Raw genomic sequence first — 23,160 nt, forward strand, 5'->3', positions numbered from 1 at the left:
TCCAGCACCTCACTCTTTTCTCACCTGACTGGTGGTTGTAACCCAGACTAGTCTTTCACCAAACAGAGGAGGTTCTGGTCAAGAGAGATTATGATGGAGCTGTGGCAGTACTAATTCCACATGACTGTTGGGTGTATAGTGCATGTGGGGTCCAGAATTTCAAGAGGCAGAGGCCCATGCTGAAGGATGGGAGCTGATCTCTGCTCCCCAGGCCAGTCATGGTACACTTCAGGAGCCCCTTGTCTTGTCCATAATGGGCAACAGTTTGGGAAGGGCAAACAAGACTGACATGCTGGCTATGAAGATCTGCAGTGTCACCCCATTGGCTACAGAGGTCTGTTGGTTTGCACTGGGGTCGGCACAGTCAGGCACATAGGGTGGAAAGTGTCTCTGCCGCAGAGCAGCTGGGACCTTTGCCCTGGGGGTGGTCCCCATGGTGGTGCTTCCCCATGCATCCTCAGTGCTGCTCACTCAGGCATCTGCCCTGGGAGAGGTCAAAGAAATGCTCTGGGAAAGGCAAGAGCTACACTGACACGTAAACTCCAGTACTGAAAAAGATCCTAAAAAGGTTTTTTAGCTTGAAAACATAATTCTCCCTGCTGCCCCTGAATGCTGCTTTTTCCCTTTCTACCACAGAGGAGGTAGCTCTGATACCTTTCTATTCCAGTCATGGTCACTCCTTGAGATAGGTCAGGCCTTGGCTACAGCAGGGTGAGGCTGGAAGAAAGAGGGAGCCCCACTGAGGGACTCTCCAGGGGAGCTCCGCTGCCTCCTGCAGCCCTCTGACCACACAGGCGCCGCAGGAGCTGCAAGCTCAGGTGTGAAGCCAGCGTCGCACTTCCTCTTGCATGCCCTGCTACTCACCTTCATCTCCACTTGGCTGCACTTTGGACGAAATATGTTTTTACTACCTGGCCTAGAATTACTCATGTGGAAAAAAAAAAAAGAGGAACTGCTACTGGAGTGGGATGTGAACGCAATTTGACTTTTGTTTTGTTGTTGCAGTCAAATCACTTGATTAACATCTTTTTTCACTGGTTGGCATCAATAGCTTTACATGCTAATCCACAAAAAAAAAGAAGAATCTGGGGATATTTTAGAAAGAAATGCCTCACAGATGCATCAGTGGCACTTGAAACAAACAAATACTTTGCAGGTTGCTGGTATCCCGAGTATTTCATGCACTCCAAATAGATGTGGAATTTATAAAAATCTTTCTGAAGCTGAAGAGGAATACAGTCGGGACACATAGACTGAACAGAACTGTAGACATTCAGTATATTTTTACTAGGTTTATCTTTATATATCAGGTTAAGCTTTCCTAAACTATCTGTACCAAAAGAGTCAGTGAGAGTTTATTCAAGCTCCTGAGTTAGTGTTAAGAAGATAAGGCTCCTGGGGAGGTAACTAGATTTTAAAATAAATGTTTTCTCTTTATTCAAGGGTAGAGTTTATTCCCCATTCTGCTCCCTTGGCACTATTTAGGCTGTGATAACTGAACACAAAAATCTCTCACATATCGCTTGCTGGCATTTCTGAAGTATGGAGTACTTCCCAGATACACGCAGAGCTAACTGTCTTAGGTTGTCAGAGTTGGAAATGGGTAGGATACAATTGATATTACTAGTCAAGTAGCTTATAGGATATCAGGAAAGGACTGTCGAATCTCATCCATTAGGGATGTAGAAGTCCAGGATTCTTTGAAAATGACACTAAAACCAAATTTGAATAATGGTTGACCTGTAGTTTTCAAGATTTGCTGCTCAGCTTTCCTCTCCCTGAGAGGGTAACAAGAGTGCCATACAATGGACCACTGCAACAAATTACATTCACCTAGAACAGCTTCTGTTGGATTCATGGAAACTTAACCAGCTGTGCACTTTCCTACCTGGTAGGTGGGAGCTAGAAAAGAGAACATTAGCTCATCTCCAGGAAAAAAGAAAAAACAGGGCCTCTCCTACATTTTCTTTATGGGACAGAATTTGAGTTTCTGAAAGAATAGGAGTGTTTACTGACTCTGGAACAGATATGCCAGAGGAGAAGAATCAAATTAATTTATATGTAATTCATGTAAATGACTCCACCTCAAAAGCTGCTACAGATGGTATCCTAATGAACCCCATCCTTTCCTGAGCTGGAAAAGCCTACTCTTCACACATCAATATTTCTTCCTTATACCTTGATGCTGGCCAAAGCAAACAAGACCCACCTGTCCACGATGTCTCTGATCACATGGAGAGAAAAACAAGTCCTTAATAGATTTTATTGGTGCCAAGCTTCAGATGAAGGTAGAAAAATACTGCAGTAAAACAAGTGTGATCCAAACCTTACGGCTGACTTAAGTAAGACTGGCAACAACTTTAGGGAAACTTTAACTCTGAGTAAAAACTAATGTACTTTATTGTACATATTGAATTAAAGCAAGTAGACCTTGAGCAAAAATAGAGTGACAGAATATTAATAATCTGTTTTATTTTAAGTAGAGCAGGACACTACAGCCATGTCCTTGTACACATATTTTAGTCATCATATCCTCAAGTTATCCATTAAATAATGTGGAACAGAGAGGTGCCGTCAGAGATTGTGCAACTGTTAAGCTCAGTAATACAATACTAAATGTTTATGAACAACTCATGTTATCATAGGTGAATTACTGGCAGTATGGGACACCATTCCTAGGTACACAGAATCAGTGCAGATATAGAATCATAGAATCACAGAATCGTTTTGGTTGGAAAGGACCTTTAAGATCGTCAAGTCCAATCGTTAACCTAGCACTGCCAACTCCACCACTAAACCATGTCCCTAAGCACCACATCTACATGTCTTTTAAATACCTCCAGGGAGGGTGACTCCACCACTTCCCTGGGCAGACTGTTCCACTGCTTGATAACTCTTTCCGTGAATAAATTTTTCCTAATATCCCATCTAAACCTCCTCTGGCGCAACTTGAGGCTGTTTCCTCTCGTTCTATCGCTTGTTACCTGGGAGAAGAGAATAGCACCCTCCTCGCTACAACCTCCTTTCAGGTACTTGTATACAGCAATAAGGTCTCCCCTGAGCCTCCTTTTCTTCAGGCTCAACAACCCCAGTTCCCTCAGCCGCTCCTCATAAGACTTGTTCTCCAGACCCTTCACCAGCTTTATTGCCCTTCTTTGGACTCTCTCGAGCACCTCAATGTCTTTCTTGTAGTGAGGGGCCCAAAACTGGACACAGTATTCAAGGTGTGGCCTCACTAGTGTTGAGTACAGAGGGACGATCACTCCCCTAGTCCTGCTGGCCACACTGTTTCTGATACAGGCTAGGATGCTGTTGGCCTTCTTGGCCACCTGGGCACACTGCTGGCTCATGTTCAGCCAGCTGTAGACCAACACCTCTGGGTCCTTTGCTGCCAGGCAGCTTTCCAGCCACTCTTCCCCAAGCCTGTAGCATTGCATGGGGTTGTTGTGCCCCAAGTGCAGGACCCGACACTTAGCTTTGTTTAACCTCATACAATTGGCCTCAGCCCATTGATCCAGACTGTCCAGATACCTCTGCAGAGCCTTCCTACCCTCAATCAGATCAACACTCCCGCCCAACTTAGTGTCATCTGCAAACTTACTGAGGGTTCACTCGATCGCCTTGTCCAGATCATTGATAAAGTTATTAAAGAGGACTGGCCCCAACACTGAGCCTTGGGGAACACCACTTGTGACCGGCTGCCAGCTGGAATTAGCTCCACTCACCACAACCCTTTGAGCCTGGCCATCCATCCAGTTTTTTACCCAGCGAAGCGCACACCCATCCAAGCCATGAGCAGTCAGTTTCTCCAGGAGAATTCTGTGTGAAACAGTGTCAAATTCTTTACTAAATCCTAGGTAGACAACATCCACAGCCTTTTCCTCATCCATAAGCGGGTTGCCTTGTCATAGAAGGAGATCAGGCTAGTCAAGTAGGACCTGCCTCTCATAAACCCATGCTGACTGGGCCTGATCACCTGGTTGTCCTGTACATGCTGTGTGATGGCACTCAAGATGATCTGCTCCATAACCTTCCCTGGCACCAGGGTCAGACTGACAGGCCTGTAGTTCCCCAGATCCTCCTTCCGGCCCTTCTTGTAGATGAGCTTCACATTTGCTAACCTCCAGTCAACTGGAACCTCCCTGGTTAGCCATACTTGCTGATAAGTTTGGTTGTGAATTCAAACAGTTGTATTCTGTGGGTTTTATTAGTGCACCCTGCATGGAGGCTCTCACACCACTTGACTGGGTTTGGTAGGGGCTGGAAGTCATCGGCTCTGCCCAGGAGAGTTAACAGAGACAGTGATCCATATAGCTCCCGCCTCAGCAGAAGTTAGATGCACTGGCCCTGTAAAATCCCCAATATCTAGGTTTGACACCCAGCTGACAAACTGTACAAAAATGATCAAAAATGTACAAACCTTTGTTTTCTTCCCATCCCTACTTGGTTAGTAGTTGTCTTCTCCAGTTGTTTCAGATATGTTTTTATGCTGAGTTGACTGCAATAGCTAACCTAACCAAATTGCGAAAGCACATTATAACTAATTCATGGAAACTTATTGTTTGAAAGAAGAATTATGCTTGCCTAAGTAGAAGTCAAATACATCTGACACTGAGATATAAAAGGAAAGAGCAAGCTGTAAAAACATGGCCATCAATGGACAGTGATGTATTTCCTGGTAGCTAGACTGAAAGACAGAAAGCTTTGGCAGGTGTGGGTAAAAATACATGTGTGGTGCCTTTCATAACAGATGTCACTTAGCTATACCTCAAGAGGATCAGATGGCTGTATGTATAAGGACCAGAGCTATTAAAAAAAAAAGCTTAAGTTTGATCAATCATCACTACCTAGCAACAGGCTTAAACATTCATTTTGTTGAAGACTTTCTGAGCCTACCTTTAATGTTACACTAGGCATTTTAGATTTTTTATTCATGTTAACATTGGCCTCTGTTGGCAGGGATTCTTCCAAGTTCTGCATCAGACTAAACAAAAAGCAGTCACAAAACCTTTGAAGTCACAGCACTTCCATGAAGCTAGGAGTAATTTTTATCCTACAATATAGATGAGGAGATGAAGTGCAAAGAAATTGATGTTTACTGTAGACACTAATTTAGGTGGCTAACTTGAGATGCCAGAATAATTCGTATTACAAAAATACTGTATATAGTCGAAACATGATTGTCACTGGCTTCAGCTGAAAGTGCTGACTACCTGTAAAAATCAAGTCCTGGCGTGCACCCAGAAAATGAGGAGTACATGTTCAGTGAAAGCTTCAAAACCTGTGGTATGAAATGACCCACCTAGTATCGTATGGTACTAGATGCATATTCAGCATGTTAGAAAGAAGGGAAAGGAGGAAAGGGACCTGTACAAGGGGGTCCATTTAGGGCATTAGACCACATGGGTAGCTGGGGCAACAAGGCTTGCAAGGCATTGAAGGAAGAAGCAGCAATAATTGCAGATAAGAACAAAATGGACTACAGAGTGGGGAAAAGGGGAGGGGGAGAAGAAAAGAGAGAGATATTTACCTTCCCTTCACCAGCCCTCACCTTCACGAACAAAGTTATGCAGGCTGGTAGAGGCACATTTAAACAGCTAAACCTCCTGTTGCTGCCATCTGTTCCCTTTCAGTCTCACGGGTATTGTGCAGGAGATGATGGCTAGCAAGCAGGAACTTGATAATAAATCATAAATCAAATTCAAACTGACTCCAGTGCACCCTTACCTCCCCTTTGGTCATCCAAAAAGCATATTCAAATGACACATAGCAGCTACTGAGAAGATAAATGAAGCTCACTCTTTGCTGAATAATCAGGCTGCCCACACATGTCTTCCTGAGACTGGGCAGAGGAGGGTGAGCATGAAAGGGCACAGCCTGTGACACTGGTAGCTTCTGCACTAGTTGAGTTGCTGTTCCTGCAGTGCCATGATCCCAGCGATGCTCATGCACAGCATAACTGCTTCCTGCAGCAGCAAAAAACTGTGGAAGCAAAGGATGGCACTGGCAAGTCCCCTCCCTTAAAAATGGCCCGCAGTGCAGCAGCACTGGCATCTGCAGTCTGCTGGACTTGCAAATGGGCAACTAGAAACAACCAAGCTTGTTCAATATTTCTAGGAGAACAGCATGCGCTTATTGTAGTCAAATCCAGCATTTGTAAAAGGCAACAGAGAGTAGTGCCTGAGAACGGAGGCTCCAGCAGATTGTTTACTGTCATATAAGCCTTTATTGGCAATTTTAGGTTTCAGTGGCTTCCAGTAGAGTAGCCACACTTCCAGACCAGAATGTGACATTTCAAGACCTTCATTTCACCAAGAGTTCTCCCTCTTGTTCAGCCCCATATCCCCTGTGCCACCTTGCCATACTTTCCTGTCTCCCAAGCCCACCCGAATACCAAATCCCCAGGGAGAAGCTTCAGCCTGAGCCACGCAGGTCTTGCTCAGGGCTCAGAGAAGCCTCAGGGGAGCAGGAGTGGGAAGGCATGGCCCTCCACCAGCACAGCCCACCAGCCAATGTACACAAACTGACCCAAAGTGGGTCAGTTTTCCTCCCTGGGGTTACTTTTTTCTGGAAGGACTCTCCTCCTTGGGTTCCACAGCAATATTAAAACTCTTACTGTTTGAAGATACAGATGCCGGTCAATGAGATGTGCTTTAAAAAGCAACAAGTTGCAGTTTGGCCACTGGTGATTTGTAATTTGGCCATATGTAGGTATAGTTCCTCTGGTATGGTAAAAGATACACTCATAGGCAATCAATACCTCTTAAGTCCCTGCTACAATGCGTATAAACACCAGAGCATCATAAATAAAAGACAAGCAGAATTGTTTAATTAGGAGGAAACAATATCTTTTTAATGTCTTGTTCTCAGATACTGTTGAAGTATTGTGGTTGGGCTTTTTTTGAAAATATCCAGTCTGGGATAGACAAATCAAATTTTCAAAGATAACTGAGATTGCTAGTTTGGCAACATTACAAAAATTGAAAGGAGGACAAGAAACATCAGGCTATCTTAAAAACATTTCGGTGCTGATAGCTCCATCTGTACTTTGACCATATAAACATTTGCCTTTATTTTGTATGCTTCTTTCCATGAGCCTGGCTTTAACTTAATTCAAATGCAGTCATCTTTGCATATGCTAGTGGCGTGTGTCAGAACAGATTTATTATCTGCTTATCTTTTCTGAATATTTAATATTTACGTCATCCTGTTGATAAGATTTTTCCAGCAGGCTGTAAACCAGAGTCAGACCAAGCGTGCAGCTGCTCAGCTGTGGGATTCATGTGGGATGAGTCACTATCGCGCTGTATCCGCAAGCTGCACCGGTTTGTCATGAAGAAATAACTCCTGAGCAGGTACCGTCCCTGTGTCACGCACTCTGAAACACGGTGAGCTTCTAATATGCTAGTCTGGGAAATTACTTTGTTTCAAAGATGACTCTTGTATGGTTAGCACTGAAGATAATAGTCTGTAGGGATTGGCAATAGCACCGACAGCAATGAGGTTTCGGTGGTGGCTGAAAGGATGATTTAAAAAAAACATTCATTCCCAATAGCTGAAAGAAAAACGTAGCTAGGGGGGCAAAACTCTTTCAGGCACAGCTGTGAATCCAGAGTAAGGATCTTTACTTTCTGTGAAGTTATTCCAGGGCCACGAGGGTGCCGAATGATGAAGCTGGGATTGTACCTGCTTACTGCTCTCTGCCTCCCTCCTCTGCATTCGCCTTCATATTGGAGGTTGTGTTCGGAGGCCACCGAATATCTACAAACGAGCCACAGTCCTAAATTCACTCCCGTGGGATTGGTGGGTGCACGGGAGCACTGGAGAGGCACAGGGGACCTGCCCCACTGCGTGGCTGCCTCTGCTCCGCACCCGCCCCGTGCTCGCCCTCCCGGGGAGAGGGGCAAGGGGCTGCCCCTGCCCTCCAGGGAGCCCTGGGGCTGCTGTCTGCCAGAGCTGCTTTTGCTACCGGGTGGAGGCGATGGGCTGCATTATGGCATTACTTAGCAGGGCTATCAAATATATAGAACCTCCCCCTCCACCCCTTGCGGAGATAGTTGCTTGACTTTGGATAGATGTGGTTTGCTTCGCTGTAAAAACATTTTTTTCTTGGATTCTCCTGTTCCTCTGTGCATTTCAGAGATTTGCATTTATCCTGGGGTTTGGATTTGTGGTCCTGATCCTAAGTGCTACACTTTGAGAAAGAGCACAAACATTGCATTACTCTGTATAAACAACTGTTTTTACTTGGCAAGGAAAAGTGATGTTTTCCACTGAAGAGTAAGAATATAAACCATGGGAAAAGATCTAGAGGTTAATCATCTCATCCGTTCTTCTTTAAATTCCTCTGGTATAAATCAGGCTAATTTCAGGTTGTCTTCAGTGGAATTGTACTAGGTTTGCAGCAATAGCATTCAGATTAGTAGTTGGTACATCATCTAATTTAACCCATGTAATGAAATATTTATTTTGAACTAATAACTCATTAGGAATTTGTGCGTTCCCCCCAGATATTGAAGCTATGAATGGAAACTTAAGAAGATAATTTTTGTAATGCTGTGGTTTTTTTTCCTGAGGACTGCATAAATGGTGAGTGGAGTTACATCCTTTCAAAATTCCTCTCCAACAATGGGGCCACCTTAGAGCCTCCAGTAGTTTTAAATCCTTGATTCCCGCTGCAGAGAGCAGGTTTTTAAAATGAACTATGTGAAAATGAGAAACTTTCCTCTGTCTAATCGATATTGTAAAATGATATTTTCTGCCAAATGACCAAACTGTACCCATAGAAATGTGAGCTAACAGAATCACAGTAGAAATCAGTGCTGTTCTGCCTTTTTTTTTTTTTCATGGTAACCGTTCTCATTCCCAAGCTCCGTTCTGTTCCTTCCCATTTCCAGTGTCCCTTTCACAGTGTTGCCTAAGAAGGACAGAATAATTTTTCAACATGTTCTTCAGCTGGGTTTGGTGTCTGGCAAAAGTGTTATTTCCATTCCCTTCTGTGCTGTTTTCCATTTTAATTATTTTACATTTTAAAAACAAACAAACAAAAAGTGTAGATGACCCAATGTATGCTAGACAGTGTGACAACATCTCTTTTTCTTGGTTTTCTAAAAATCTGAAAACTAATTGTTGTAGAAATATAAATTTTGCAGAAAAGAAAGCCACAGCAACAATTCTGTAGATAAGTTTTTATTCTGAATTTTGATGTATAACTGCTTTACTATATTACAGACTCAAAAGTCTGTTGAACACTGACAAGTGCCCTGCGGTCTCCCAAAAATAGAGCTTGACATATTTCTCTTTGATATTATAAACAGTAAGTTTGAGAATATTTTCATGATCCACAGCAGCATTAAGCTGCAAGAAAATGCCTGTTTGAAGCATCTGCACCAACGTCATGAAAGCTTATTGCCAAAGTGTTCCTTGCTGCTCTGTATTAGTTGACAATTTGGCCTGCTTAATTACTTAATTATCTTGATATCTTAGAAACTTCTACTTTACATTCATTTCAGTAAACATACCATTAAATACCACCCTCCCCATGCTCTCACCTTAAAGTATATAGGTGTTGCCAGTAGTCAGCTAGAGAGAAAACATGGCCTGCCGCAAGGACCTGCACGCGAACCAGCCACTCTCAAGTTTGTCATTTGAACTTCCCCTCCACCAGCATATTCCAGTGATAAGTGCATAGTGCAGGCACAGAGCAGGCAGTCCAGATACGACTGTCATACAGCCATCTGATAAATGTAATAACCCTACAACGTATCGTTTTGCATCATCGGGTTTTTACTCTTTTCATTTTTTTTCATCTCCCTGAGGACCCTTCCAAAGTCCTCATCAGGAGCGGAGCTGCTCAGGGCAGGGGAAGGCTCCCCAGACCCAGAAGGTCCTCTAGGAGTTTGGCTGGTTGCTGCCAGGTAGCAGCTTCTGAAATAAACACTTCAAGCAGAGCTGCCTTTCCAGATTGTCCCCTTGAACACAGTTTTGGCTTCTGTGTCACTCGAAGGAGAGGTGCGGCAGGAGAGCAGTGTGTGTGCGTGCATGGGTGTCCTTTGACTAAGTCCCCATAATCAGCTGTCCACCAGACTCTGCTGTAACGATGAGTTTTGTGCAGAATAAGGCAACTTGGATTTGTTCCCCTACATTTTACCTTCCTATAAAATGTATATGTCAAGGTGGTAATTACCAAGGCCTAAACCTTCACTTCTCAAAGAGAAGTGCCTGGCTCCAAGGAAGACCCACAGCTATGAATCTCAAAAGGGTGAAGACCTCTCTCAGAGGCCAGTATTTGGGTGCCTAATGTCTCTTTGACATTTCCCCAACACTGAGCAATTGGACCTGACTCCTTTCCTCAACATATCCTCTTGACTCTCTCAAGTGGTTTCTCACTCAGCCTGTTGGTTATTTCTGCCCTTTTTTTAGTTGGTAAACTCTCTTCCCGTAGCAAGGAGAACCTTGCATTACAACACCCCAGCCTCTGTATCAGTGCAGCCTCATGATAAATAAAAGAACTGAGTTGTTTGCATTCATTTTTATTTTTGTGCACATAATATAATGAAGCAGCTAGCCCAGGTAATGCAGCATATTTTGCAAGAAGTAGTACCTTAATCTACCTTGTTGCATATGTCCCTGAGGTACCCAGCATAACTGGGCTTCAGCTGATGGTCACCATATTAAAAGTCTTCTATGTTCAGCAGTATCATTGTTTTAAAAGGCTGCATGGTCCTTTGTGGAGCAAAAAATTGATGCTTCTCATGTGTGACTCCAGTACAGCCAATAATAGATATTTACTTTAAACACCTTTTTAGTAGCTGTATCTTGCAAATAGCTGTTAACTGATTAGGCTGTTAGATTAAACGTGTTTGTTCAGTAGAGTAATCAGAACTAGGCTGGTAAATACACATCATGTCATTCTGTACACAATATACCTTTTCAAGGAAATCTTACATGCTGCTGTAACCTACCTGTACATATGTATTTTGCTACATTTTAGAAGCTTACAGAAGGGAGACTACATGGTGGTTTTTGTTCTGCACCTAGATAATCTTGGGCTGCTCACAGTGTTTGTTACAAACAAGTAAACATACTTCAAAGAGTCCAATTTACCTATAAGTAAGGCCAGTTAAACAAATATGACCGTTGCAGCCATTATTTTGTTCTTAAGAGGGTAACAAAATAAACAGTTTGAGCTACTATTCACATTAACAGCTGCTCCTGAGCAAGGGGCCAACAATGCTATTCATTGCACCCAACATCCTCCAGCAATGTGCCAGTGGCTTCTGGAGGCCGCTCTGACTGTGGATTAAGTGCCTGTTCCTGTAAAAATTTGTGTTACCCAGAACTGTTATGATGGTGAAGAGGCGCAGCTGTCTTTTGAGATGGTCTTTAAAAGGAAGGGGTGCCACTCAATAAGCAGAAAACAAATGAGCGTCAAGAGCAGACTTCTGCTCAGCATGAGGGGAGAAAGGTAGGAGGATAGGTTTTTAAAAGGATGCTTCTTTATATTTCCACTTTATTGAATTTTAAGCTTTGTAATTAATTATGGAAGAGAAGTGTTCTACTTTCTTGTTGAAAACTTCTTCAGTGTTTAGCTCATTTGGACAGTTTGCCACATGAATTTTGATTTATTTTGTTTCCATTTCACGCAAAACCACACATAATCTCAGTTCACTCCATATTTTGGTTGGAGTTTCTTCTTTTTGTTTAACCAAAAAGCAAAATCTCCTGAAAACAGGATTTTTTTTTTTAAAGAAAAATAGTTTCCAGGGGAGATCATATTTCTTTAGGCTAAACAGTTTCTCTGTCAGAGAACAATAGGGAAGTTGTTCATCTTTTAAATAGAAAAGAAAACTAACGATAGTACCTTAATTCTTTTTGATTGGCTTCATAGCCTGTTTTACCATATTTGTTTAATTTATTTACACATAAAACAAATGAAGGTTGAAATCTATGTGACACATTTATAACCTGAATGAGCTGAAAACTTTTATAATTATGTCCAGTATATACAGTTAAATCGGTGTTTAATTCTTTCTGCTGTGAAAATTGAAGATTTGTGTTAATAAAGATCCATCTGGCTGTGCTTCCTCTATCTGGGTGTAAATACACCAAAAGAAGGAATGCCAGGCAGGAAAAGAAACATGAAGAGACTGACCAAAAGTGAAATATATGAAGTGATAATTAAAGTGAGGTGGAAAAGAGCAGAAATGGTGTTAAACTTTAGTAGGTAGAAAAAGGGAGAAGCAAGACGCACCCCAAACAGTAAATAAATATACTCAGGTTGTGTCCTGTACTCCTGAGAGTGCCTCTGGATGCACCTTCTCTCTGGCACTTGGGTGCCACTGCCTGGCACTACTTGAAAATCCCTCTGTAAACACAAGCTGTTAGTGTTTACAGCTACACAACCCTGTAGCTGTCAGGGTTTTGCAAGCTATAGTTTATCATCTATATTCAGCTTCCATTTAGCTTCTAATGGTATGGTGTGCTGGTAATAACATTTGTTTTGATATGGGAAAAATTGATTATTCTGTTGTGTTCTATCCAGAACAACGAGAGGCAGCAAAGTCCTGAAACAAATGGGTTATATTAGTCCTGGATGAACTGACATGTCAGTATTTTTCTGACCAAGTTATACCATAACAATAATGCTACTGAATAGCACATGCTAATGTTCTGTATTTTTCACAATAATACTATTTTTCTGTTAATTGAAGGAAAACCAGATCTTTCAAAAACGAATATTGCTTGCTAAGTGCTTAAGTACTTTCATGAAATGCTTTTGTAAAGAGACTTGCAACAGGGACATGCTACTGCACACATGAGAGGACAGCCAATATTCCTCACTTGCAGGCTAAACCAATGTTCAGAAAATGTTTCTCTCTGCGTTAGTGCCTTAGCTAAAAACAGTATTAACATAATAAATTTATAAAGTAATGCTAAACTGCTAGCACTGAAATAAACTAGAGCCTGACAGAAAAGGTATTTGCTTATACAGCTGCTAATGCTTCAGATTAGGCAGGCTCTTCCACTACATTTTGGCAGCAAAAGGTCAGAAAAGTTTTTTTCTCCTCTTAGATCTTTTCCTTGCATCTCTGTTTACAGCTAGAGCTTACAAGAATTTTGCAGTAAGACTTGATCTGGTCAGGCAGTGTCATCTGCCTAAAAACCGAAGGCTCATGGAAACTCTTTGGTTTCACCAGCCTGCACAGCAGGTTCAGTTACCGCTATCGGGACAGGGCTGGAGAAGAGGCTGAGCTTGGACTCCTCAGCTTTAGCCTTCTGTTTTATACTTGTAGATCATAGATTTATGTATCAAAAAATAAGTTGAGGGAGCTTCAGAATCTAAAATTACTGATTTTCAAGAGCAAAGTGAGAGATACAAGACTCCAACCAATTTTGATGAAGAAGACTAGACTTGAACAAGACTGTTTAAACAGAAAATAATGAAGGACTTCTCATCTGCCCACTATACAACACATTGCCCAGTGCAGGCCTCTGGGAGCCACTGCTATTCTGGTGTGAGGACACCCCATTATACAGTTTATTTCGTCAAATGAGATTCCTATTTCAAGGGAAGTCTAATGATAAAAGTGTCATTTTGTTAGAACTATAATTACAAAATAGTTTCATCCTTCATAAGCAATGAAATGTGAATTTCCTACACATCCAAATAAATGAAGGTGTTTACAATTGCCCTTTTTTTTTCCTCCCTGCAGCTCTCCCTGTATAGGGAAGAAAAAAACAGTTGTAAATGTATCTCAGCATTAGGAAAAAACAGTACCTGTGCTGCATACCTATGTGGATTTGAGACCTCAGTAAGGATGCAACTGTGCTGCGAATCCGTAAATGGCTCTTGCATAAGGAGCAGCTGGTCCAACAGTATCCGTGTTTCCATGTATGTCTTCATGGTTTGCATTATTCTGGCCACGGTGGTTGGAAATTTGACAGTTATCATCTCAATATCACATTTCAAGCAGCTCCATACACCTACCAATTTCCTGATACTTTCTATGGCTACAGTAGACTTTTTGTTGGGATTCCTCATCATGCCTTGCAGCATGGTGCGCTCTGTCGAGCACTGCTGGTATTTTGGGGAGCTCTTCTGCAAGATCCACACCAGCACGGACATTATGCTGAGCACGGCTTCAATCTTCCATCTTTCCTTCATATCCATCGACCGTTACTATGCTGTGTGTGACCCTCTAAGATACAAATCAAAGATAAATACTTTTGTTATCCTGGTCATGATATTTGTAAGTTGGATGATCCCTGCTGCTTTTGCTTTTGGGATGATCTTTCTAGACCTAAACTTGCGAGGGGCAGAAGAGATTTATAATCACATACATTGTGCAGGAGGATGCTTTGTCATTTTTAGTGAAACTTCAGGTGTTGTGGCCTCCGTAGTGTCTTTTTACATCCCCGGATTTGTTATGCTGTACATTTACAGGAAAATATACTCTATAGCCAAGAGGCAGGCAAGATCCATTGATGCAATTAGCCAAAAAAAGACGCGATTTGAAACGAAGAACCATATTTCATTCTGCAGAGAAAGGAAAGCTGCCAAGACATTAGGCATAATAATAGGAGTGTTTCTCATTTGCTGGAGTCCATTCTTCTTCTTTACAGCGACCAATCCATTTATGAATTATGTGATACCTCCTATTCTCATTGATGCTTTGGTTTGGTTTGGTTATTTAAATTCTACATTTAACCCAATTGTTTATGCATTTTTTTACCTGTGGTTTCGCAGGGCATTAAAGATTATTCTGTTTGGAAAGGTTTTTCAACAGGACTCTTCCAGAACTCATTTGTTTTTAGAGTAACATGCTTTAAATGTTGAATTTTTGCCTGGAGGCTGAACTCCTGGATGTAAGAGCTGAAAGTGAAGGAAACACCTATTTGTTTACTCATTTACCAAATCTGGTTCAAGCAGACAAGCAACTATTGAGCTTTATTCTTTTTCATTCCAGATTGAGATTTGTATGCAGATTTTGATTATAGCTATTTATATGCAATGCACAGGAGAGCAAGACTTAAGTTTAAAAACACTTACAGCAGTTTATATCCCTGCTCTTAATCATTAAGAAATTATTCTGATACAACAGATTAATTTCTTGAATAAGGTGTGTTTATATTAAAATATTTGTGTTTATTTATTTTCCTCTAGAAAGAGCGGAAAAGCCTTTCCTTTTGAATCTCTAGACATCTTTGAGTAATAACCCAAAGCTTTTAAGTTTTGTCCCTCTCCTTCAGTATGCACACATCATCAGGTCAAAACAGGCCCATATACAGCCATAGCAGGACACTCCGTGGAAGGAAGATGAGACAGAGAAAAGTCATGTTGCTCCTTCTGTTTCCATTTCAAGTAGTGCTTGTCACTTATGAGTTTTTCACTTAAAGGCTTTGCTGCTTAATGAGATCAAAAGCATGTTTAACGAGATCAAAGACAAGGAAAAATACAATGCATGGAATGAAAAGCAATATTGAACCTGAGAATGCCAGAAAATGATGTTTGTCTAATGAATGTTTCGATGTAAGGTATTCACCAATTTGCATCTCTCAGAACTTTTTTTTGGCTTGGACATTGTTATTTTGTCTGATGTCAATGCTGTGACAGCTGGTGAGAAAAGTATATAGAGAATTGTTATAGAAATGCTATGGTTGGTGTGAATGGAGGGTGCATGGGGTAGGGTGAATGTGGAAGCACCAGGAGGAGTGGCAGAAGAAGGGCTATAGGAATGGCTTGGGGAGGGAGCTGGGTCTCTTTAGCTTGGAGAAGAGGAGACTGAGGGGTGACTTCATTAATGTTTCTAAATATGTAAAGGGCAAGTGTCATGAAGATGGAGCCAGGCTCTTCTCAGTGACATCCATTGACAGGATAAGGGGCAACGGGTGCAAGCTGGAACACAGGAGGTTCCACATAAATATGAGAAAAAACTTCTTTACGGTGAGGGTAACTGAACACTGGAACAGGCTGTCCAGAGAGGTTGTGGAGTCTCCTTCTCTGGAGAAATTCAAAACCCGCCTGGACGCGTTCCTGTGTGATATGGTCTAGGTAATCCTGCTGCAGCAGGGGGATTGGACTAGATGATCTTTCGAGGTCCCTTCCAATCCCTAACATTCTGTGATTCTGTGATTCTGTGTGATTCTGTGATAGCATCTGGGTGAGCAGGCTGTCAAGGTTATATCTGTGTGCAGCTTCTCAGGACACCCAGATTTGGACACGAAGGACAGACAAGTAAGTCAAAAGCGAGAACATGGTCACCAGCTGAAGAAGACCCACAGGCTGTCATTTTTTTAATCTATGACCTGACTTTTCTAGAATTAACATATCACCAAACAGAAAGAAATAATACCTCTGGCCTGATCCTGTGACATCTGGTTGGACTATGGACTAGTCCTGGGAATGGACAGAAAAGGATTAGTACCTGAGAAGAGACTACGGAGAGAAACTGATGACTCTCTACTGAAGTAAGAGCTATGGTCAGCAGTAAAAGATGTCCTCCGTTCACGTTGCTGGGATAAGTGCACATCGTATGTGTATCTTGTCCTTCTTTTCTATGCCCTGTAGAGCACTGAAGCACTACACTGTATAGCATAAAAGCTGAATGATGCTAAATTTCAGCAGAGCAAAATCAGGATCTGAGACTGTCTCTTTTACTGTTTCATTGCCATCTTGTAGGTTTGCACTCTCCAAAATGACATAAAAAGGAACAATTACATATACACCACATGGGCACTAATCCTTGTTAGTGACAATATGACTACTTTAATACTTTATCTCACAGAAATAAAGTAAGTTAAGATTAAAAAAATCTATCTTGCTGGTAAATGAATGGCTAATTCTCTTCTTCCTTCATCCCCAGTGAGGCTGGCCTGATGTAGTTCATATTCTCATGCTCAGTGTTACCTTCTGAGATGAACTGCATGATCACTTGGACATCTTGATCTCTCTTGAAATAGCAGTTTCAGAAGTGCTTCCAGGTGATATCCCCTTTCTCCTGGTGGAGTTACAAATTGAAGGAAAGTGATCTTTCCCTATGAGGATTGTTGCCCATCTGAGGCTTTTAAAGTATATTTAGTAAGTTCAGCATATATTAACATAGTCCCTTCAGAAGTCAATGGAGATGTTTCTTTCCCCTCATCCACTGTCTATCTCTCTCCCTGAAAATCTGGAAACATTACTGTTTTTCCAGAGAACTTCAGCTCTACCAGAGTTCATAACTGGTCAGTCTCCCTTCATAATGTGTTATGGCATCTTTCTGGCATTTTTTTCTGGTTGCAGAAGGAATCTGTGAATGAGTATGATCCCAGCTGGCCTGCAGGATGGCTAGTAGTTCAAATAGAGCACATGCCTCTGCAACCTGTACCTAGACCCTAGTGCAAAGCTAATCTACCTAAAACCATAAAAACCAGACCCACACTCCTGAAGACTATTAGCCACTTAACATAAATTTAGACATCTAAAAGTGAGGCACTACATCTGCTCTAGTCATTGGTAGCTCTCTTTATAATCACTGTTGAAAAACAGTCATCTTCACATGGTGTTTTATCTCACCAGCTTATCCATTTTTAGGTAAGATGGTCTTTCTCTTATTACCAAGAGGGATCTTCCAGTCACTATAATAGATTTTTTGAAGATTTTAGGTACAATTTTTAGGTAGCTGAGATGAGGATTACTCAGCATAGGTGAATCCCACACTATGAAAAAGTTGGGATGAGTCTGGGACTCCAAAAATGCTTGCGTCAAAGTCTAGTTTTCTGGAACTAGCAGTTGGATGTCTTACATAACTTGCTTGACTAGCCAGAGACCTGAAATGACATTTTGGATCTAGGCAGTGATCCATGGAGCTACTACTGAAGGTCTTCCTCAACATCTTCAGCTGGAAGAGGGTGGTGGGATGGTGGACTGTGGAGTCCCAGAGGAATACACACAGTTCCCTGACGTCCTGCCCTGAAGCACATCAGGAGGGAAGCAGGTCAAAAATTGTCAGCAGCCAGTAGGTCATCCTGAGGAGATGACCTGCCAGGGAGAGCAGATAGAGGAGACCTTGGGTTAGGGGATTCTCAGCCATCCTACACATGCTGTGCAGAAATTTGGAGGGTGTTGTGGTTTAACCCCAGTAGGCAGTTCAGCCCCAAGCCCCTTGCTCACTTCCCCCCAAGTGGAATGGGAGAAACAATCAGAAGGGAAAAAGTGAGAAAACTCATGGGTTGAGATGAAGACAGTTTAATAGGTAAAGCAAAAGCAGTGTGCGCAAGCAAAGCAAAACAAGGAATTAATTCACTACGTCCCATCGGCAGGCAGATCTTCTGCCACTTCCAGGAAAGCAGGGCTCCATCACGCGTAACGGTTACTCGGGTAGATGAACGCCATAACTCCAAATGTCCCCCTTCTTCTCCCAAGGTTTTATTGCTGAGTATGACATCATACGGTATGGGATATCCTTTTGGTCAGTTGGGCTCAGCTGTCCCAGTTGTGTCCCCTCTCAACTTCTTGTGCACCCCCAACCTACTCACGGGTGGAGCAGTGTGAGAAACAGTGAAGACATTGAGGCTGTGTAAGCACTGCTCAGCAATAACAAAAACATCTCTGCATTATCAACACTGTTTTCATCACAAATCCAAAACACAGCCCTACACAAGCTACTATGAAGAAAATTAACTCTACCCCAACCAAAGCCAGTAAAGAGGGCATCACGACATCCTGGCTGCACAAAATCACCATATTCTATTTATTGTAAATGGAAATAGTAGAAGAAGAAATTTTCAGTGTATAGACCACCAACTCTCCTGCAAACTAGTCTAGCCAAGATGCCACCAGTATTTATTCTCTGCAGTAGTAACAAGGGACTTCCACACACAGACTGCTGGTGACCTTCATCCACACCTAGAAGGCATTTCTCCTTGTTCTTAATAACCTATAATTGTAAGTCAGCTTTGTGCACGGCCCATCTCAGAAAGTTTCAGAAATAACTTTTTCCTCTGGTGTCCTATTACCTAAAGGTGGCACTTTCCCAAAGAGCCTCCTTGCCTTCTGTTTACAAAGTGCCTTCTCTAGCACAGCAACTTTAATGAAGTCCCAGGTTAATTTCTCTCATCAGCTCTAACCACAGGCAGCGCGAAGCTATTTCTCACTGTGAAAGGGATGTACAAATGAGATGTGTTAATGAGGCCGCAGGGTCTCTATTTGAACCCAAGATTTTGATACATTAGGAGAGCACAAGAAAAATGCCTCATGCTGTTGTCCAATCAGATTTTGAGTTAGGTCTGGTGAAGCAGAATGTACCTGACTGCAATCTCAAATTGTCATCGTGTAAATGAAGTGCAAAGGGTATTGTTCAGTTCCTTATCAACACATTTAATTAGTGATGTTATTAAACACTTCCCAGATGGCTACCTTTTCCAAAACAAATGAGTCTCCAGTGGGTGATTTCATATGCTTCAACTTCCCTGAAAACTTGTGCAAAGCAATTACCCCAGCATGGTGAAAGGTTCTGTTTCACCGGTAAACCCATGTCTGTTCATTTTGCCAGCAAATGAGCACAATTTGCAATGTCATGTCCCTCTCATGATTTGTACAAAACTGACAGTAAGTTTTCGACTCACGGGCTGCCACCTGTTCCCTCTGCCTTAGTGCCTGTAGCTCATGTTTTGGTGGTTGTAACACAGTGCTGTGGCCTGTGGCCTCATGCATGGTGGTCCCACCTGCGGCTGAGCCTCCTGGTCTGCCCCTCAGTCACCAGATGCAGCAGGACAAGGGAAGAGGAAGAGCATGGACTGTCCAGGCAGGACCCTTCCAGAAGGATCACAAGGAAAGCCTCACTCCAAAATGGAGTATTTTAAACAGCTAGATAAAAACATACATTGAGCTCTCAAACTGTGTAAATATTGCAAAATGTATGACTTTCCTTAAATCATTATCTCATCCAGGTTGTGCACCCTGTGCACTCTCTGTCCTCTACAATGCATTAATACTCATTCAACAGGGAAGATAATACTAGATACAGTCAAACATATGATGCTTAGTGTTCTACAAAAGGCTTTTACTTCTGTAGGTTTACTGATCATCTTAGTTATCTATAACACTGCTTCCACGCTACTGAATCTAAAGACCTAATTCAGCAAAAGACTATGCCTATCTGTAAGCACTTTTTGACTAGCCTGTTTCCATTAGACATAGCCTAAATTTGATGATAAACTTCTGTGATGAAATGACTGGCCTGGTAGATGAGGGGAGAGCAGTGATATTGTCTAACTAAACTTCAGTAGGGCTTTCGACGCTGTCTCCCATAAGATCTTCACAGACAAGGTAATGAAGTATGGGCTGGATGGGCAGACAGTGAAGTGGATTGAAAACTGGCTGAATGGCCAGGCCCAGATGGTGGTGATCATTGGCACGAAGTCTAGGTGGAGGCCAGCAACTAGTGCTGTACTCCAGGGATCAATACTGAGTCCAGTCCTGTTCAACATGTTTGTTAATAATCTGGACAATGGGGCAGAGTGTACCCTTCCAACCTCAACCATTCTGTGAATCTATGAAATTTAATTCCTATAATATTTCCTTCTTTGTAGATTTTTTAATAAGATTTTTTTCACCTTCATGCTGCCACTTTAAATCCAACCAACTGCATGGGTAATTGAAAATGTTTCTTTGTGATGACTATACAATAGCCTCTGTAAAACAAATTCATTTCCTAAGGACCAGATCCACAGCTAACTTAGGCAGTGGGAACTCCACAACCCACTCCTAGATGTCTGGACTTCTTATTTCCCAGAGGTATAGGAAAAGTCAGTCTCCTTAAACACTGAGTACTCACAGCATACTGACTAAAAGATATCTGTCAGCTAAAGAGAGATCACTGAGAGTGATTCTATAGTTTATTCTATTAAAGAGAGTGCATTCTATACCCTTTGGACTTTCGCAGTTACAAACAGGAGAAAACAATTCTTTGAGAAAATTTGAGCTTGTCTTTTGCTCTGTATTGCTGTGATTTCTGCTTTACTGAAGCTAGCCCAGAGGAATAAGAGTGGTTAGTAATAAGTAACTAAATAGTCCTCTTCAATCAATAATTAAGGACAACATGGAAATGATGAGGTACAACATGAAGGAAACTCACAGGCTGTAATAAAACTAAACTGTTTTACTGGTGTAAATAATGACTACAACAATTTTCTCTCCACACTGCTTTTGCAGTACCGCGGTGCCTGATATGACTAATTCTCAAAGACAATTTCTAAGGTCCTTTCCGTAGTCTTGCTTTAACCCAGTTAAACAGTTTCTTTTATAAAGGTTTCCCTTCCTATACATTTGTTAGCAGTTTTTAGACATTTCATTTCTGAGAGGTGAGGTGTCAAACTGTTCCCCCATCACTGTATTCTGTCCCATGCTGAAGTAAGACCAATGGAGAGGTGCATGGGACACTGCTTTCTGAAGGTAATGCTTTTTGAAGTGTAGCCTCTACCTACAGATTTTATTACTTTTAAAATCTAATATGATTGTGTCTGCACAGATTTCTGCATGGATTTATGTTTTAGTAACTTCTTTTAATAAAGAACCATCTGTGTGAAGCTTGCATATCTCTCACTTTATTACTTAAAAATAGTTACTAGATACGCCTGTCTCAAAAGTACTGACAGATCTCAAAGATAACATATTTCTGCTGTACACAATAACAAAATTTTACTATTTTTGGAGTCTGTAAATGATTCTGTTGTATATAATCCCAGAGATTTGCTTTTTATTTCCAACACAAAATTTCCTTGTTTGTCTTTAAAGCAGCTGCTATAAAGGTAGACTCCTTTAAATGTTCTTACTTCTCCCTTAACTAATTTTAAAAGCCATGTTTATTTTCTGCCCTGTTCTTATAACATGCTGTTATATATACTGCATTCAATAAAAATCCAGTCTCTGCTGAATAGCAGTCGTTTACCCTTTGACTTGTAATGAATCTTCAATACACCTGCATAAGGGTCAGCATTAAGTCTGAACATCCATGTCTGACCTCAGAGGACTCCATTTATTCACATTAATAGTAAGTTAATTTTGTCTTTTCTTGTAAGAAAATAAATACTACCTTTCCTATTTTTTATTTTTTATGAATACTAGATTGTCCAATAACGATGACAGATTGACCTAAATTAACACTTCTTTTTATCCATTTCTGTAATATATGGGGAATATTTTCTGTACATAATGTGAAAGCTGCATATACAGCCAGCATGACAGAAAGTGCTGTTTCAGCCCATTAAATTACAAGATAGTAATCTTCTTCAAGGTTATTAAATATTTCATTTCTAAGTTTCATTAGAAATGGTAATTATTTAAAAATGTGAAAGATTATAGAATGTATTGGCCACTAAAACAGACAAAAAACAGCACATCTTTTCTCCTCCTTTACCTTTAGCCTCTTCTTTCAAAGACTCTTTTTGATATTACTTTTATCTACCTTAAGTCACTTATACATGAGGGTAAATGAACTAATAGAGCAAACAAAAATTACAGTCTTGGGAATACACACACTTGGCTTTGTTTATCTCCTGTTGATGTGAACCCCTAAATTATATGAATATTTTAAACTCAAAATCTCCTGGGGCTTAAATGTAATGTCATAAAAGAAAAATAAACTCCCACCTTTCATTAATCTGAACCACGTTACAAAGAGAGTCTGCCTTTTACAGACATTGCAGTTCTGCAGGACAATAACAAAACAAGAAAATGTCTGCTTAAGGCATCTATTGGTGGTATTACTAAAACAGATGCAGGTAGGGTTAGCCTATAAAACCGACTTCCAAGCATTCTTTTTAATCTTTTGATGATCTGTTTCTGTATTTTCTTCATTTTAGGGTGATACCTATTGGAAAAAGTCAGTGGACCAAGCTGTTTCCCAAGCTCCTTTTAAGTGGGTTAAATTGTGCGGAGAAGAGTATCTCTTTCTGCTTCTATTTTTAAATATGCTCTTAGTCCCAAACAAGCTATCAGGAAAAGAGGTGGCAGAAATGGGTCTGGGTCCCCAGATAAATGAAGGGAATTTCTGACCCTTGAAAATATTCACAAGTGTGTTCATTTATAACTACTGCAGCTGGACCACAGCCTATTACAGGAGGCGAGACTCAACCTATCTCCACTCCCTTTCAGTTAATGGAATTATAATGACAGAA

General features: G+C 41.4%; 1 protein-coding gene across 1 annotated transcript; it reads left to right on the forward strand.

Annotated features, from left to right (window-relative positions):
• Window positions 1-13,306: 13,306 nt before the first annotated feature.
• Window positions 13,307-14,822, forward strand: TAAR1 (trace amine associated receptor 1). Its single transcript, XM_068412720.1, has 2 exons — window positions 13,307-13,322; window positions 13,768-14,822. Exons 1-2 carry the CDS (start codon window positions 13,307-13,309, stop codon window positions 14,820-14,822), a joined length of 1,071 nt encoding a protein of 356 aa, XP_068268821.1.
• Window positions 14,823-23,160: the final 8,338 nt, after the last annotated feature.

The sequence above is a fragment of the Nyctibius grandis genome, chromosome 1 (genome assembly GCF_013368605.1).
Source record: "Nyctibius grandis isolate bNycGra1 chromosome 1, bNycGra1.pri, whole genome shotgun sequence".
Taxonomy (NCBI): domain Eukaryota; kingdom Metazoa; phylum Chordata; class Aves; order Nyctibiiformes; family Nyctibiidae; genus Nyctibius; species Nyctibius grandis.